Raw genomic sequence first — 19,506 nt, forward strand, 5'->3', positions numbered from 1 at the left:
TCCTCCTTTACAAGGAAGAGGATAAATACCAGGTTTCAGACCACCATAATTTTCATCCTTTTAAAAGGTTAGATTTTAAAAAGTATCTCACAAGGAAAATAAATAAATTAAACATTAAAAACCAAAGAAAATTCTCACTCCAGGTTAACTGCAAGCACTTTTTCTCCCGAGTGACAAAGCACAAGTGTTTTTTAGTCTGTGATTGCTTCTATTCCTTGAAAAGCTGGCATTTCCATTATTTCCAGGAAATATATAAACAAATCGAGAAACAAATCTAAAAGATATTTAATTCAAAACCTAAGTTCAGAATCTTATATATCTCAGCTAGATAAGACAAAACACAGGACTGTACAAAGATCTCATATGCTTAGCTCAATGGTGTGCAACTATGAACAAGTACCAAAAAGCTGAAAGAGAAGTCACCAGAAATGGTTTAAAAATATCAGATTTAGGGGAATGTGTGAAGTAATAATCTGAGGTTCAGAACTGCCAACATGAAGACCTGTTTAATTGATCAATTTGCAACATAAATGAAGAGGAACTACCAAACATGATCTACACATTTCTCCCATTAAATGAACCTAAAACCACAGGACATTTTAGAACCAACATCTGTCTGCACCTCCACAACTCCACATCTCCCCAGCAACCCCAACTCTAATCCACTGCGTGTTTACCATAATCGCTGTGCTTTGAGATGATTCTTCTTCTGTACAAATTGTTGATGCAGCCAGGGAAGGCAGTCTGGATGAAGAGGATAATGTTGATGCCTCCATGCCACTTAGAGAAGAAAGATCCACCATATGGTGTCCATTCAGTTCACTGGTTTTACTCTGAGCACAGGTCTGCAAAGAGCTAAGCAAAGTGCCATTGCGGAGACAGGTAGTGCTGTGGAAAGTGCTCATAAGCTTTGATGATTTTTGATCACTCTCATCGGAGTCAAATTTAGGAAAGGACAGGGATTTGATGTTGCTCACTGAAGTGATAGGGGACAGGGACACCTTGGAAGACAAGGACATCTTTTCACAATTTCCCAACTGTGGTAAAGTGATAAAGCCATTTGGTTTGTGAACAGGTTTGAAGTCCAACGTAGCCCTTTCTATGGATGTCAGAACTTTCTCATCTTGCAACACACACTCAGACTCTACTTTGGGCAAAGTATTATCTAATAGTTGGGCAACAATTGGCCCAGTAGAACCAACATGAATTTCAAGAATATTTTTTAATTCTTCCTTATCATTAATAGTTTTTAATTCTAGTTTGTCAAAAGGGTCTTCTTCACATTCAAAATCAGCTGGGTTGAAGTCTACTTTTGGATGAGGTGGACTGAGAACCTTTTGCTTCACAGCACTGCTGTTGGCCGGTGTGGGAGTAAGAATATTATTGTGCTGCAGGCTAGCGAGGATGGGGTTAATAGGAGGAGGCATGATTTCAGGGCAAGGTCCCTCTGAGAACCCCATTTTGGTGATGTCCTCTGAAGCTGCTTTTGAGTTTGCTAGTGCTTCTTCTGCCCTGTGTTCAGCTTCTCTCTGGGCAGCTTCAAATTTTTTTATATCTTCAGCCCATTCAATTGTTTTCTTTTCCAGTGAGAAGTCATACTAGCCAGGGGTAGAGGGGAAAGGAAAAGAGAAAAAAGATAAATTATATAAGGATCATAGCCACTACTTCTAACAGCAACATAAGTAACAGAATAAGAGCTACATGAAATACCACGGACAAGCATCAATTTTACCCAGCACTTCTTGTTTCCCAGCATATCTTGTCTGTGTGTTTACAGACTGACAAAACTAAAAGACCTCAGAAATAGTTCATTTTGTCTCTAGAACTGTTGTAGATACATATTATATTATTGGCTTTTTGCAAATATTAAAATGAATGTTACATGTATAATGTTGGAAAACTTTGCTGTATTACTATAGTTTCTTTTATTTCTGTTATTGACAAAACTTAGAAATAGTAGTGTAATACATATATATGCATATATTAACCTGTAGCATTGTATTAAAATAAAGACTATTTTGTTCATATAACCCAAAGACTGAAAAGATAGTCAGAAACTCCCACCTGCGTTGTTAGATTATCTTATCCAGATGAAGACAGCAGTGACTGGAGCTCCAAGGGAGGAATTGAACCTCTGTTATCGGGAAGTGTGAGACTCAACGGAGCCAAGATTGATCTATTGGGGAGGGCGGGAGTTGAAGCTAAACAAAGGAACATCTAAAACTTAAGAGGAATGTTTGAATCATGCATAAGCATTTATGAATATGTAAGAGATTTCTGTTTTTAAAGGACAATCCTTTGTTAGTAAGGTGTGCTTGTCAGGAAAATTAATCCACAAACACCAGAAGTTTATGTCCAAAAAGGAGACAGAGGAGTCCTTTTACTTTATTCAAATAAAGGGAGAGACACCAGGGGAATACTCCACGGCCTCTCCCTTTATTCAAATAAAGTAAAAAAACTCCTCTGTCTCCTTTTTGGACATAAACTTCTGGTGTTTGTGGATTAATTTTCCTGACAAAATGGGGGCTCTTGTCTGGGATATTTCCACTGTCCGGGCCAGCAGGCAGCGAGCGGAGCTGAAGGCGTACCTCACCCAGTTTCAGTGATCAGCTCCCCTTGGTGGCGGCTGGCACTGGGCGATCGATTGGGTTCCTGAGACTATCCAGGAGACAGACGAGTGGCAGACCAGGGGGGTCTGTGAAGAGTCTGCAGGGAAGGACCACTGAAAATCTCACCAGTGAGTAAAATGGGATCTTCAGGGAGCAAACCTGGGAGGGCACCCATGGAGGGTAGCACAGTAAAACAGGGCACCCATGGAGGGTTGTAAGGGTAAAGCCAGGAAGGGGCTCCGGCAAAAGGGATGACGATCCCAAAATAATACCTTGGAAGAATGTAGAGTTGGTTTACATATTCTCCCAGATGTAATTAAGGATACAGTTGCCCAAAGGGGGCAATAAGGGAAAATCAAGAAGGGGTTTTGACACTCCATGCCCAGGGGGGTCAATAAGGGGAGTTGAGAAGGAGTCTTGACAACAGGGGATGGACGGATCGTGTTGGTGTGTTGAAACAGAACTGGTTAAAGGGGAGTGTGGAGAGATATGGTTCAAGCAAGGAGCAGCAGGACCAGGCACAGAGATGTGGGACTGGGAGCATGGGCTGGAGGCCTGTGCGGCTGCCAAGACTCAGTGCAGGGCAGTGCCTGATCCCGCCAGCCCTGGGCAAGGGCAGTGGTGGCTGCTGGCCCCATGAAGCTGTGGTACTCTGTTGTAATATTTTATATATTAGTAAAGGCCTGTATGCACAAACCAGCCTTTGGAATAAGTCGTGATATTAAAGTCTAAAGTCCTTGAAGCCTTCCTGCAGAAGAGAGAGTAAAGCAAAACAATATCCTTGTGTATAAGAGAAAAAATGTAAACCTGTGTGTATTAGCCAATGGTAACTTGCTTAGCCCGCGGATCCTGTAGAACCCTATAAAAGGTGTGCTAAAGATAGAAATAAATGGCGTTCACTTTTACTTCTCTGAACGGTTGTGAAGAGCTGGCGGTCTCTCAATATCTGGCACCCGAAAAGGGACCCTGCGGGCAGGGGGGCTTCGACAGGTCCACGCATGGTGGGACAAGGCCTGGGACTGAGGTTGGTGGAGCGGATCTGAGCGCAGATAGATGCTGCCTTGGATCGGTACCGGATAGGCGACCCACAGAAAAAGGGGGTAAGTCGCTGGGGGAGTCCGAAGGCAAAGGAGTAAGTGAGGGGTCGCGACCCTCCTCCCGCCATGGCCGCATGAAAAATGGATGTGGAGTCTGCAGCAGCTAAAAAACTGCTTCTTAGTATTATCGTTAAACGAGGCAAAGCAGCCAGGGAAAAGGACCTGGATAAGCTCATTATATGGGCTGATGAAAATCGGCGCTTTTCAGTGCCCCCACTGCTCTTTGCAGTGAAGGAATGGACAGATATAAGGGCTCTGATGTGGGAAACGGCAATCACATAAAAGAGCAAGGACACTGTGTCTCTCGGTCCAACTTGGCAGATTGTAATTAATACCTTAAAAAACAGAAAAGCGAGATATGCTGAGGCTGTGAGCCCCGTAATTCTACCGGCATCACAGCAGCAGACGCCTTTACCTCCCACTGCTGGGCAAGCATTTCTATCTATGCTGCCCATGGGAAGAGGGAGGGAGAGTCAGAGAGAAGAAAATAATGAGAAAGAAATTCCACAGCATACGCTGAAACAACGAACAGAATCTGTTCAGCAGTGGCAGGATGTGATACATCCTGAACTATTTGCTTCACTTTTGGAGACACTCTTAACACTACAATCTTACTTAAGTTCCAACTTTACTACCCTGGAAGAAAAGAAGCCAAATTTAGATTGGTTTCCACCCAAACCAGGGGGACATGGGGGAGCACTGAGGTGTGCGCAGAGAACAAAGGCACCCCCAGGGCAGGGGCAGTGCAGAAAAAGTTCCAAGGCCACGCTGAACAATTACAGAAACAGCTGAGTAGAAACAGGTGGCTCAGACAGCTTCAAAGAAAGATGAAATAGCCAAAAAATAATGAACTATATGGTATCTAGTTTGAAATTCCTCACTGTAATTAAAAGTTGATAAGCTGCAATGGTCACCGTTGTTGCCACCTGGCCCTGAAAGACTTTTCGTGTAACATCGCCTGCTTTTGTAAAATCCTGCCCTTTTTCCTCTATTGGCGAACAACAAGAAAGATTGAGAGAAATAACTGCATTTGTTAAAATTAACTTTGTGAGGGTTTTTTTTTTTCTTTCTCTCTGGTTTTCCTCTCTGTGAGAGTATGTGGGGGATGTGAAGAAAGATAACAGCAGCAGAGTGGGCAGTTTCACCCCCCCACTGCTCCCTCTCTAAGAAAAAGCACCGAGATAGTACCCAGTTTGTTAAAAAGTCATGATACACTGGTATTTAAAATGTTTTTATATACCCTTTTAGAGTTAATTTTGTGTTTTAAGTAAGTATGAGTTTATGCAGTTGCAGTTTTTAGAGTTTTACTAGAGAAATTATTGTGATTCTTTGAAAGTTTAAAAAGGTCCCTTTTCAAAAAAAGGTGTTTAAGGTGAATATTAACAGAAGTTATCTTGCAATATCTAGCTTTAAAACCTAAGGTTAAAATATTGTATGATTTACAGCTTCTCAGAAAACCTTCCAATTAATGTTATCTGCAGAAGAGATTTGTGGTTTAAAAAATAATTAGTTAAGAGAACTTTACTGTACAAGACAAAGTTAAGTTAGAGTATATATTATCTATTTGCTTGTTTTTTCCACAATTTTAATAAGGTAATTTCAATGTGAGTCCTTTTGTTATATAAAACACATATAACTGCATATATACCAATTTGGATTTTAGATTTTAGTTTAAAAATTAGACTTGATGTTCCTGAAAAGTGGTACAAAAGCGGAATGGCAACTTGCCAAATCCTGTGTTGTTGTATTTTTTCTCTAGAAAAACTACACTTTAAAATCCTAACCAACTTAAGTATATACTAGGCAAATTCCTATTATGAATGAGTATTTTTAGTAACATTTGCAGTTATTGTGGGTTATTGTCAAAGCTAGATGACATAGAATTGTGATGTATTTGTTACATTTTTATAATCTTTATAGTGAATCCATGTTACTGTTATATTGTGTTTAAAAGGTATATATCAAACTTTTAGTTGCTTTTTGTAGTAACAGAATAAGATTATGTTTTTATTTAATATAGATTAAGTGTTAATAGAATTAATAAAAGTCAAGTTTTATTATGTTCAGGCTTGAATGTTTTTAAGTTAAGTTTTATAACTCAGATATTCCTTTAGGGTTAAGTTTTGTTATTTCCTTTTGTTATAATTAATTTTTATTAGGTTTAAATGTTGTTTAATTTAAATTGTTTTATGTTTTATTGGAGACACTTGTTTAAACTGCAAAGTAGTTATTTTCCTAAAGAAATGAAGATAACTACAATTAAAACAGCAGTGATAGAATGCTGATGAGCACCTGCTTATGAATAGAAGTGAATGCAGTCTGTGACACCCTTGACTTCATTGGAAGTTCTATTGGTTGTTGCAGTCTCTGCAGTTTTTGTTTGTTATAGCTTTATTATTTTTCAGTGTTTCCAGAATTCCAAGAAAATGTACAGTTGCTGAGGGTCAGCTGCCATGGGAGAGGCTTCAGATTAAACCAACTGCTGAATGGTTTAATTGGTCTGTTACCTAAGGCTTCTGATCATTTGCTTTGTACAAATACATTTTAACAGTTTGCTGTGCTGTAAGCATCTCATAGCTGCTGCTATTGAGAACCTTGTTTTAGAAATTAGTTAAGAGGCAACTTTCCAGTTTAAAGCCTAAGGCCCTGGCCAAGCCTTGACTTTACCTGGACAGAATGTTTGCCAACAGATCCAGATGTTTTCTGTACAAAATCAGTATTTGAGTCACTTTTTGACTCAGCAATTTGACCCTATTAATATGACAGCAAGATCAATTTTGAAGTGGGCTTGGAGAATCATTTCCGGAGGTGGTTATCCAATCCTTCACTGATTTTTTTTTGTTTCTGTTTGTTTGCAAACTATGGGATGCTGGTGCAGTGTTTTAGTAGTTAATAGTAGTTTTATATTACATATGTTATCAATAATGTTTATGATTTGATTGATTTTTAACTGCCATAAGTTTTTGTTCATTGTGTATATGGTTTTGAGTTAATGTTGATGTGTATAACAGAAGTACATCTCATTTTTATTTTTTTACTTTTTTAAAAAATGGGGGAAATTGATGCCCTAAAAGCATTTGATTAGTGTAATTCGTTAACTTCAAGGGGAGAAGTGTCTGTGTTTTGTTGGCAGGTTCAAAAAGGTCACCTGTTCATCTGACCAGACTGTGTGCCTCTGAACACATGAGATCCAGTGAACAGAGAAGTCACCACACAGCCTTGGTACTCCAGACATGGACCAGAAGTGGACCTGTCAGGACACAGTTGTGTCTGAACACTACACAGACAGCTGCCAACCAAAATTTTATGTTGTTATTACGATCTTGTGTCTCTACCAATTTTTTTTCAGTTATCTTCTGTTTCAAGATTTAAAAGGATGTGAAGAACAATCTGAACATCGAGGCCCTCAGTCACCGATCAGCTGCCAGCTGACATCACGGGAGCAGTGAACGTTCCAAGACTGAATCGTGTTAAATCATAGTCTGTTTGTGAGAGAAATTCTGTAGAAGATCTAAGAAAAGTGTAGACTCCATCTAACTGTATATAAAGCAAATTGTAGTTGTGTGTTTACCCTTTCAGCAAATTGCTTTCACGCTTAGACTACATATATACCAGAACACGTGTGTTAAAAGTAGTTAGATAATCGTTTAAGATAAAGAGTTTAGCCTGTGTAGTAATTGTTATGTTAGTATAAAGTATAAGTATTCCCCCTTCAAGAGCTAGTGTAAACATCTTTGAAAGTTCATTTAACGTTAATGCCTTAATTGTGAGTCTGCAGGCATGGTGTCATTTGCATGGAACAAACTGCTTATAGCAATTGTGCTGTGTATAGTCCCGACCAACTGTCTGCTAACTAACATCCAAAAGCGACAGAAAATATGGGTCACTCTGGCACATTTGATAGGCCAAAAATCAATGTGTTTGAGCCTAACCACACCTGGAGATCCTTTTCACGCCTGTCTCATAGGAGTCCCTGAATGGGATCCTCAAGCATTTAAAGGTTTAATTAGTAATGAGACTCGACTGAATCGAATGGCAATGTTGCAAGAGTGCAATCGCACTGTTGGCTTCACATTAAGACAACTTGAAGCCTGCTGGCAAGCAAAAATTATCAAAGTTCTTAATGTTACTATAGGGCCCCCAGAAGAATTGGACTTGTTAGGTTCCACCAATACCTCAGGTGGATGGATAATATTTGAGCCCCTGACAAAAAGCCATTCCAACAAAGTAATGCAGCACTGGGATGCAGTCAACCCTATAGCTGATCTTGTTACTACCACTGAAATTAAAGCCTTTATTTGCGGTGCAATCTCACAGGACAATTACCAAAGCAATTACCTAGTTCCATATTCCTAATCTGTGGAGATAGAGCATGGAATTAGATTCCTGCTAATCCACATGGAAGACCCTGTTATCTTGGGAAACTCACTTTGTTCCACCCAAGCTTACAGCAATTGTTGAATATAGCTAGCAAAATGAAGAACATCAAACAGTCAAAGCAAAGCCTGAATGAATTAAGGCCTAGCAACTCTAAAAAGGCTCGCTTGTTAGACTAAGAAAGAATTGAACCTAACATCCACAATGTTAAGTGAACTTTTAGCCGATGTGAGTAGTGTACGTCATGCAGTATTACAAAATCGAGCTGCAATTGATTTCTTGCTCTTAGCACAAGGACATGGTTGTGAGGAGTTTGAAGGCATGTGCTGCTTGAATCTTAGTGATCATTCAGCTTCCATCCATGGGAAACTACAACAGCTACAGGATGGGTTACATGCCCTGAAAGAAGATAGTGACCCCATTGGAGGTTACCACCCACCTGGTCAGCTCAGACAGAGGAGCTGTATGCATTTGTGAGAGCCTGTGAATTATGCTGAGACAAGATAGTGAATGCTTTTACTGATTCTAAATATGCATATGGGGTGATACATGCATTTGGGAAACTATGGGAAGAAAGAGGTTTATTAACTTGCAGGGGAAAGATGTTAGCTCATGAGAACTTAATCTCCTGCCTATTGGAGGCTGTGAATTTACCAAAAAGGGTGGCGATAAGACATATCAAGAGGCGCCACGCAGGGTGCTCGGAGGAGGCAATAGAAAATTGACTGGCTGATGAAGAAGCTTGGAAAGCTGTGTTGTTGGCAGAAATCTCTAAGATACTCCCCTTGCTCACAGTAACTGCACCGCTGCCAGAAAAACTGTCTTTTCCACCAGAGGAACTTGAGATGATTAAATAGAGTGGGGCAAAGAAAAGAGGGGATAATTGGTTTACAAGGGATGGTAAGCAGTGGATACCAAAAGCTCTGGCCTTACAGTTGTCAAAACAACTTCATGAAGGAAGTGATTTGGGCTCCCAAGGACTGGCAGAAAGCTTCCTCAAAATGTATGCTGCTGTGGGTCTTTTTACTCTGGCAAAGCAAGCTATTGAGGGTTGTTTGATTTGTGCTAAAACCAATAACAGACTTACAAAGAAACTTGCCAGGGGAGGGAGGCCTTGGGTTGTATGTCCCTTCCAGAGATGCCAGGTGGATTTTACTGAAATGCCCCGAGTGGCATGATTTAAATATCTTCTGGTACTAGTATATTAGTTAACAAGGTGGCCAGAAGCATTTCCAGGCATTTCAGTAACTACAGGACCAGTTATTAAAGTATTTTTGGAAAAAATAATTCCAAGATATGAGATTATGGAAGCAATAGACTCAGATAGGGGAACTCATTTTACAGGAAAAAATTCTTAAAGGAGTTATGACTGCTTTAGGGATCCAATGGAACCTCCATACCCCCTGGCACCCCCAGAGTTCAGGCCAGGTTGAAAGAATGAATGGGGGAAATAAAGAAACACCTTCTGAAGCTGGTGATAGAAACTAAGATGCCATGGGTATGGCTCTTGCCACTGGCTTTGGCAAGAATAAGGGCCAGACCCAGGGGGGATACTCAATTATCTCCCTTTAAATTGATGTTTGCTATTCCTTATCCTCATAATTCTCAGCCTGGGCGAGGAGGAGGGGAGGGGGAGGTAGAGATAAGTGATGTATATTTGAAACAATATGTGGCCTGGATACTGTCTCTTGTGAAATCTCTTCGACAGGAAGCTCAGCTAGAACAAACCCTGCCTTTGGACCTTGCTGTTCACAAAAGTGAAAACCAAAAGACTGGATCCTATTTAAGGAGTAGAAAGAAGCACCACTAAGTGGCGTGGACCTTTCCAGGTGTTGCTGACCACAGAAATGGCCGTCAAGACAGCTGAGCACAGGTGGATGCATCACACTCGGGTCAAGGTCTCTGAGGCCCCGGAGATTTGGACATCTCGGCTGGAGGAGGATGGGAAGCCGCAACTGATATTCTGCAGGAGTGGACTGGAGCAGGAGCCAGTGCGTCGACATCGGGGGAAGCCCCGAGTGCCTACCCACAGACTGCCTGCTGAAATAGTTTGTGCAGGCATCTCTTCTCTCAGATCTCCAGTCATTGGGGGGCAATCCTGGCTGTCATTGCTTTCTTTATGCTAAGCTGTTTCCGTGCCTTCGCTCACCACAGGTGGTGCGGAAGACAACATGAAAGTGAAAATTAGGTTAGGAAATTAGATTACACCATTAGAATGTTTCTCTTAATAATCTTACCTTTATATTGTCAGTTAGGTTGGGGACAAAAGTGGGAAAATAATTTTTTAACCTTAGGAGAAATAGCAAAAACCTTTAACCTTAGAAATTGTTGGGTCTGCGGAGGGCCAGGAGGATCTCAAAACCGGCCATGGGTGGCCAGCCCAGTCAAACCTAAATGGTGGGTTAGCACCCTGAGTGAAGTCCATAATGGAACAAGATTTTGGGACAAAGAAGGGAGTCCATGTCAGCTTCATTCTTCTGAGAGGCATTTATTGTCTAAATAGAACATGAAGCATACACGTGGGTATGATAGATTGGCATTTAAGGAAAAAATAGAAAACATCTAAGGAAGTTAAGGCTGCTGGAGGCTGATGGGAGTTTTTTCTCCTGACCAATAACTGGCCATTTCTGAGAATTGACAGTAGTTTTGACCATTGAAAAGTGAGATCAACCTGTGAACACCACTCTTTAAAACCTAAGCCTGGAAATTTCTCTCTCTCCTTGGTTTCCAGTTTTGAAAGGTAACAGAACTCCAGCTGGCTCCCGTCCCCTCCCCAGGCCATGCGGCCTGGGGGGGTGGGGGGGGCTGGGCTCGGCCTGCCGCAGTTCCCAGGTGGGGGATGGAGCCTGCGGGAATCCCCCCCAACCCCAGGTCCAGGCTGAGCTCTGCTGCAGCCTCCCAAGAAAAGAAGCCTCCAGAATGGCTGAAGCTTTTCCCAGGTGGGCCTGGCTCTAAGCACCACTGAGCTGAAATCTGGCACAATGAATACCTGCTGCAGCTTGAGCCAGATTTTAACCCTTTCACTACCCAGATGAGACTTTCAGATTTAATCCTTTCTCCAGAGAGAGGGGAAGAGAGAGAGAGTGATCAACATGTAAAGAAACAACATAAACTATCAAAGCCAGTGAGGAAAGGAATTAAGCCTCAGATGGGAAGAGAATAAGAAGATGTACTAATAAGCTGAAATATTCTTTTGTTAAAACTATGAAGATGAACAATAATGTTCTGAAAAAACTCCTTTAATTCATGAAAGAGTATTTTGGGGGGGATGAAGTATTTCAAAGTGTGGATCTAAGCAAAGGTAATTCATTGATAGAGCTGAGCAAATGGTGAAGTAGTTGTGATCCTATGAGATGCTGGAACAGAAAAGGAGAAGTAAGAGTTGTTGAAGATTTGTGGCCCTTAAGAGAAAAAGAGAAAACTTCTGTTTTCAGAGATGATCACAGAGACAGATGAAGAGAACTTTTGCCTTTGAATAACTCATCCTTCAAATGACACCCCTTGACCTATGGCCCATAACACACCTCAGAGTGGTGTGAAATAGGTGGAAAGGACTGATGGCAGAGTTTTCCAGGTGGCTGGCATCAGAGAAATAGAAAGCCATGAGAAAATGTTTTTCTTGTGAAAAACTATAGATTGGCAGAAGAGAACTTCTTTTTGTCTACAAAGACTGATGAAAAGACTATAGCAAAGTTGGGACTGCTTTAACCACCAGGTTTTGTCACTATGTTGTCAATTAAACAAAGGAATGGTTGGGTGGTGGGGAAAAAGGGTTTCTGGAGGTTTTATTCTGGTTTCTTATTCTTGTAGTTTTGTTAATAATTTTTTTTTATTCAAGTTTTAAGCCTGTTTTGCCCTTCTCCTAATCCATATCCCACAGCAAGAAATTAGTAAGTTTTCTAGTAATTTCTTAGCTAGTGCTTTAAAACCACGACAGTAAGAAAAAGCATTTGTGACTGGACTTTATTTTTGGGTTTAGATTGTTGGACCCCCAAATGCCCTCCTTATGACTGTTCCAGATATCAAGGCATATTTAATCAAATGCATGTTAAGCTCACTAATGGTATCTGGGTAAGGTGTTCCTTTCATAATTACTAAAAGGATTTTGAAGGCTGTAAAGCAGTGGGGAAGGATGTTGCTATATTTTATATATTAGTAAAGGCCTGTATGCACAAACCAGCCTTTGAACTAAGTCGTGATATTAAGGGCTAAAGTCCTTGAAACCTTCATGCAGAAGAGAGAGTAAAGCAAAACAATATCCCTGTGTGTAAGAGAAAAAATGTAAACTGTGTGTGTTAGCCAATAGTAGCTTGTTCTGCCTGCAGACCCTGTAGAACCCTATAAAAGTGTGCTAAAGATAGAAATAAAGTGGCATTCACAATTACTTCTGTGAAGACTGGTGAAGAGCTGGCGGTCTCTCAATAGAAGGATAAGCTTTTTGACTCCATATTTTTAAGCTGCCTCCGAGCTAATTCCACAAGTAAGATACATTTTTCCCGTGACTATTAGTAGAAATGGCAACACCAGAATGGAACTTGAACACTTTTCAATAGGTTCTGGTCCAGATCCAACTAAACAGATCTGGGATTTAACTGCAGGTGAAAACCTCGTGGGAGCTTGGAAATGCAAATACTGTGATTCTTATGGCAAGGCAACTATTGTTGGTGGACCACTAGGCCCTGAAAGCAAACTGTATTTTGACCCACCAATTGATGATGAAAATTGGAAAGGTCCCTTTGCCAATGGGACCTGGGATTTAAAGGGGTATTACTGGATTTGTGGTCAATATGCTTACCGCAGGTTACCCCCAAACTGGTCAGGGATATGTTGTGTGGGGTATATTAGACCATTGTTCCATTGTTCTTTCTGCTACCACAAGTTCAGGGAAATCAGTTAGGAGTCAAAGTATATGATGATCTAATTAGAGAAAAGCAGTCAATTGATGCATCCCTGGCTGGAGGGAGCACCCAAAGATGGGGCAAAGATGAATGGCCACCTGAACGAAACATACAGCACCCTGGACCAACTACCTGGAACCCAAATTAATTAATATCAGGTGTCAGAGAACCGATTTATAATTTAAATTGGATAATTAGGTTGCAAGCTGTCTTTGAAATAATAATTAACCAGACAGCTACAGCTCTTGACCTTCTTGCTGACCAGTCTACTCAGATGAGAAATGCAATATTTCAACATCGGATGGTATTAGACTATTTATTAGCAGAATAAGGGGGAGTGTGTGGCAAATTAAATAACTCAAACTGCTGTTTGCAAATAGATGACAATGGAAAAGTGGTGACACAAATAACAAAAGGAATAAGAAAGTTAGCTCATGTGCCAGTCCAAACATGGAAAGGATGGGAATGGGACATGTTTTCATGGTTACCTGGTGGACTATAGGTTAAACAAATGTGTTTTTTCCTCCTTTGTGTTGTAGCAACTCTAATCTTTTTACCATGCATGATCCCTTGCTTAGTACAACTCATTCAACATGTGATCAAAGGGATGCAGGTAGTAGCCATGCCTACTGATCCAGAGATGGCTACAAAAGGGCAGAGAGTGATGCCACTGCAAATAATTGCAAAGCCAAAAAAGAAGACCCAAGAACATGAAATTAAGTCAATTATAAATAAAGTTTGAAAAGACAATTATTAAAAATTAAAAGAGGAGGGATTGAGAGGAATGGCGTAATTGTCTTTACAAACTGTGGGTCTGCTGATAGATTAAACTAGCACTGAGAGATAAAAGAAACAATGGGATGGATTCCACTGGTTGATGAATGGAAAAAGATATTTGCCTTTACAAACAAATTGTAGGTTTGCTGATAAATGAAACTGGATATTGAAAGATGAAAGAGACAATGGGGAAACACCATAAATTCCATAAGAATTAAAAATTAAGAGGGAGGGTTATACATTAGAGGGGAATCTTAGGTATCAGGCATTCTGGGAAGTCTGTACCTCTCAAGTACCTCAGCCAATGGGGAAAGAGAGAGGGACATGTGGCCGGGAAATTAGGATGAAAAGGAGGCTGTGTCTTCCAAAAATTTGAGAGATCCCAGGGGAATGCCCCATGGCCTCTCCCTTTATTAGAATAAAGTAAAAGGACTCCTCTGTCTCCTTTTTGGACATAAACCTCTGGTGTTTGTGGATTAATTTTCCTGACATGCTCTTGGCTGAATGATGAGGCACCCGGCCGTATTTGTTCATTTTGCTTTATTTCTGTCTCGTAATTGTCTTTCTATTAAACTTTTTAAATTTTATATAGAAAAAGTGAACCTTATTTTTCACAGCACTAAAACCTGTCTATAGTCTAGATTAAAGTATCATATTTTGCCTCCTTCCTACACTTAGCTTTGCTATAGAGCTACTGATCATCTGTTGGAGGTTAGAAATTTTTGGGTTTTTTGACCTTTCTCTCAGGGAATTTTTTCCCATCTGTTGCCTAAGAGATAATAATTACTGGTACTTAAGAGAGACAAAAAACGTGGCCAAGGTGGGGGGAAGGGGTGCAGTTGGCTGCAGCCTCTTAGCTGAGGGGCTTTCTTTTGGAAGGGCAGCGATATCGGGGGATGAGGGGCTGGGCTCGGCTCCTCTCTCTCTCTTGCTCTTGGGATTGGAGGGGAATGGTCAAGTTGGTGCTATGGCAGGAAGAATTCACTGCCACCATGGAGTCCAGCCCAGTACTGCTTCTTCTTTAACATGGGTGAGTGTCTGCTCGTAAGAGCAGCCAGTGAACTGGGACCTTAGTAACACCTGATCTGACTGGAAAGGACCTTCACCATATATTTGGGTGCCTCAGGGGAAAACCCAGGACCCTGATCTCCTCCCCCTTCCCATAGGGCGTGTTTCCTGGCTGCATGCGGCAGCTGCAATGGAGAAGCCTGGCTGCAGCTGCCAAACCCCACTGCTTTCTGCCGCTGCCTCAGACTTTTTCACTACACTCTAACCCAGTACCCCGTATCCACCCAACCCCCATAGCTCCTGCTAAGGCTGTGGAGTTTTCTGTTGCATTTTGTTTGCCACCCTGGGGTGTGCCTGACTCTGCTGTTCCAGCCGAAGCTCTGAGGTTCCTGCTACAGCTCATTTAGCTATCTGGAGGGGCACTGGGCCCATCGTGAGTTTGTAAAGGAAGCCCCTTTTCTATCTCTCCCACCTGTGCATCTGCCATTATCCATGTGGAGAGAGGTGGCTGAGTTTGAGTCACAGTGACCCTTGGAGCTGCAAGGGAATCGTCACACCTGCCCTGCCCAGCCAAGAACCACAAGTGCCCCTGCCAGCTGTGACCATAACTGCACCAAAGGGGAAGTGCCTGCAGACGAGAGAAGGCTGTGACTGGGGTTCTGTTTTTGTTTGTTGTTGCTGCCATTATGGTTGTTTGTTTGCCTTATTATACATACATACAAATATATATATATACTAGTAAAAAACTGCTATTCCTGTTCCCATATCTTTGACAGAAAGCTCATAATTTCAAAGTTATAATAATTTGGAGGGGAGGAGGTCATATTTTCCAAGGAAGATTCCTGCCTTCTTTGGCAGACACCTGTCCTTTAAACCAGGACACCATCCCAAGATCAGTTTCACAGCTCTCCCACCCTCTCCCCCCAAGACAACATGTCGCTAGAGGACATGAAATGATTCACACAAACACTTCTCAGTGTCAGAACAGAAAAAACAGTGCCTTTATTCTCTGACTCCAGTATTTATAGATTCTCGACAATGACCAGGGATTGGATAATTAAGTTACCACCTTCCGAAGCACACTGGTCATGCAAAACGTCCATCAAAAGATGTTTCTTAGAAGGAATGTGATAAATAACTTATGTTACTTTCATGGGAAAGTAATTAAAACTATGAAAACATTATCAGAAGGCTTCATTTTCCAGGGTGACAACAACAGATGTAGCAAGCCTACTAGATAGCCATACCCAGATTTAGCATCACTCAAATACCTCCTGTCCACAAGTTCCACAAGTCATTCAAGAGTACAGCAGAGTATTTTTTTTTCATCTAAAGACCCATACAGTATTACTCAGTTCCCCCTAATATATTTCTAAGGGACTTGATATTATAGTTTTATACCCACTAGTTTAAGAAGTATTGGTATTGCTTCACTGCCAGTGGCTCACCAGCAAAGGGCCTATACTGGCTAAGCCAATGACAACTACCTGCAGTAGCAAATTTTGATGTAGTTAATGTCATGACAAGATCTCACAAGCTTTTCTCATTTAACATCAGCTCCTTCATGGCCATGTTAGCACAGGAAGGCATTTGTAAGCTACTCACTATCAATTTACTGGTTATAATAATGGCCTGGTGTCGTGGTTTTAAAGCAGTAACTAAAAAATTACTTATTTCTTGCTGTGAGATATGGATTAGAACAAGAGCAAAACAGGCTTAAAACTTAAAAGGAATAAAGAAATCATGCCACCCCATGACACCTGGTTAAAAGGACATTCTGAACAGACTAAATTTACTTAATGTTGGAGTCAGAGACACAGAGACTGTGCCCTTATCTCTGATACCTGGCTCTGACATCCAAGAAAACACTGAATTTTCTGTAACACCATGAAAACAACTGTTAAAGTTAAATATAAAAACTAAGAGTGTGTGTAAATTAGAGAGTTTTCTTAAGTCACTGAGTGAAAAAGTTAGAGTTTGGAGTTTAAACTAGTTTAGAGAAAAGAAGACAAGTTGGAGGATTTAAGGTGTTGTCTCTTGTCCTTTCTTCTTCATCTTCTTCTAAAGGCTTTTAGGTAGTAAGTTATTGGATAGAGAATGCCACAGTGCAGCATACAGGTGTTGAGTCATTGAGTCAGTAAAAAAAATAATTTATGTGTCTATTGTTAATTGGGTGAAAATAAGTATAAAGATAAAAGAACTGCGTATTTTGAAACCATTTTGTGCCATTTGAGCCAATTTGAGCCAGGCGATGGTGAGTTGAACTTAAGCAGAAAGTCTGGGGAAGATCTGCCAATTCTTTTGACAATATATTAATAAACATGAGAAACAAGAGCCTAACAAGCCTTTAGAGTATCCTTCCTGACACAGAACCAAGATAAGCAAAACTCCCCGTGAGGGAGTATCCCAAAAGAACTCAGCCCTGAAAATACCGAAATCTCCCACATCACTCAAAGCTTTAATATCTTAGTAAGAATGAACAACCTCAAATGCTCTTTAAATAACCAAAAAATGTTCAGAAAACACAGCCTACAAGTTAAGTCCCGGGTATAACCTGTGACTCACAAGAAGTTATAAGGTAAACTTGCCAGGATAATGGCACATAACTGGAGGGCTCTTGCCATGGGACTGCTAGGTCATACAAATTCATGTCTCTAAAGAGCAACAAACCAGCAAGGCTTGCTAGGCCTCTACTAAGCTTTTCTGGGACTTGTTATGTGTTGAACCACATCCTATCCTATAGCAGGCTCCAGTGAGATGCCAGAGACCTGTTGTCTCAACTGCATAGCAGTTTTCCATTCCCTTAGCTCTAAGACTCCAAGAGGCATGATACACAATTTATTAGCAAGGCGACTTTGAAAAACAAATCACTGGTAGAAGTGCTGAGCACTACTCATACATTCCTTGCTATCTGAGCAGAGCTATCAGGGGCTTTTTTTTGTGTGTGCGTGTGTGTTTATATGGCTATATACATAGACCAAAACTAACCAATTTTTTTTTTTTTATATTAAAAAGGGGTATTTATATAAAAATATATAGCTTTGGGCAATTTTGCTTCTTTGCGCTTTTTTAATAGCTCTCACTACAGCTGTAAAAGTCAAATTGCACTGCAAGATGCGTATTTTATATAGTTGCACCCTATTATGCAGGGTACTTCAGTCCAATTGGACATTTTATACTTGAGTCTCAGCATGGCAGGACAATGGAGACATAGCACAATGAAGTCAGCAGTAAGACATTAGTTGCCTTTAGCTCTTCCACACCACCTTAACTATGTGGAAATATGTGTATTATGACAATCAGGTAATCATTTAATGGTTATAATGAAAAAGCCATGATGTAGGGTAATTGAGATAATCAGCTCTCCAGTGGATGAATTGCAGGGCAGAAAAAACAAATTTAAAAAAAGAAAAAAGAGAAGAAAAAAAAGCAGAACTATCTGTCACAGCTGAAATGAAAACAAAAATCAGTTTGGACTGCCAAGGAAAATCATGAATCCAAGTGAGAAAATACATTTCAGTTAGACTTCCTGTATCATAACCTGCATTTGGAGATTAGATTTTCAACATTTATGCTAAAGCCATTGATTTTATACTACTATGAGTTTATGGTAAGAGAGACCTGCTTCTTAAAGACATGGAAGCCATCTGTGTACCATGCTGTAACCTGTTTACCCTACAGCTGGAAAAGAATTCTCACTCAGAACTGCACAGAAAAGAACTGAAAATTTCTTTATCACACAATTATGAGAACACATAAAATATGATTCTATAAACACTTGTTACCCTCAAAAAAGATTCTGCAAGTATACCATAGCATAGGTGTATCAGTTTTTAGCATTTGCCTCTTAAAAATGCTATTCAAATTTAGTCAGGGTAATATTTAGACCTATAACCACCTGTTAGGGGTTAGGCTTTTCCTTTTTTCTTTTTCTTTCTCTCAGGAATTTTTTTTCCTATTTGTTGCCCCGGAGATGATGAATGAATGGTATCTAAGAGACAAAATACCTGGACATTTTGGAATGACATTGAAATGGTCCTGGGGAAGGAGGGAGGAAGGGGTGCAGTTGCTGCAGTCTCTTAGCTGGGGAGTGACCTCTCTTCCTGTGGGGTTTCCTCTTGCAGCTGTGGGGGAATCATTACACCTTCCCTGCCTCATCAGGGCCCGCTACTGCCCTCTGCTGGCTGTAAGAAAGTCACTGAAACTGTCACCTTGCCAGGGCCTGCCAGCGCTCCTGCTGGTTGTGGTCGTAACTACACCAAAGAGGAAATTGCTTGACGGGTGAGAGAAGGCTGTTACTTGGTTTCTGGTTTTGTTTGTTGTTGCTGTTGTTGTTTATCTTGTTAAATATATTCTAGTAAGGAACTGTTATTCCTTTTCCCATATCCTTGCCTGAAAGTGATGTAATTTTAAAGTTATAATAATTTGGAGGGAAGGGAGTCATATTTTGCATTCCAGGAAGGTTCCCACCTTCCTTGGCAAACACCTGTCTTTTAAAACAGGACTCCACAAAAAAAACGCTGTACCTTTTTGAAGTAGATATGTTAAAATAAATGTTATTAGACTTTTTAAAAAGTAGAAGCTTTTTGCACACCCTATCATATTTCTATTTTTTTATACATTCTAACAGATCCTCTGCAACTACTGCCTGGCATACAAATTGACACTACAGGACCATCAAGACTAACATTTGAACTGTTGCTATATTTTATATATTAGTAAAGGCCTGTATGCACAAAC

At 40.6% G+C, this 19,506-nt stretch overlaps 1 protein-coding gene across 4 annotated transcripts in view; it reads right to left on the bottom strand.

Moving 5' to 3' along the window:
- Nucleotides 1-19,506, bottom strand: part of LOC131591498 (ubiquitin-associated protein 1-like) — an 81,336-nt gene that overhangs the window by 14,264 nt on the left and 47,566 nt on the right. For all 4 annotated transcript variants that reach the window (XM_058862279.1, XM_058862277.1, XM_058862281.1 and 1 more), the window contains one exon: nt 678-1,598. In XM_058862279.1, coding sequence (XP_058718262.1) covers nt 678-1,598 — 921 coding nt within the window. The remainder of the gene's footprint in view (nt 1-677; nt 1,599-19,506) is intronic.

Source organism: Poecile atricapillus, chromosome W (assembly GCF_030490865.1).
Source record: "Poecile atricapillus isolate bPoeAtr1 chromosome W, bPoeAtr1.hap1, whole genome shotgun sequence".
In the NCBI taxonomy this organism is placed as follows: domain Eukaryota; kingdom Metazoa; phylum Chordata; class Aves; order Passeriformes; family Paridae; genus Poecile; species Poecile atricapillus.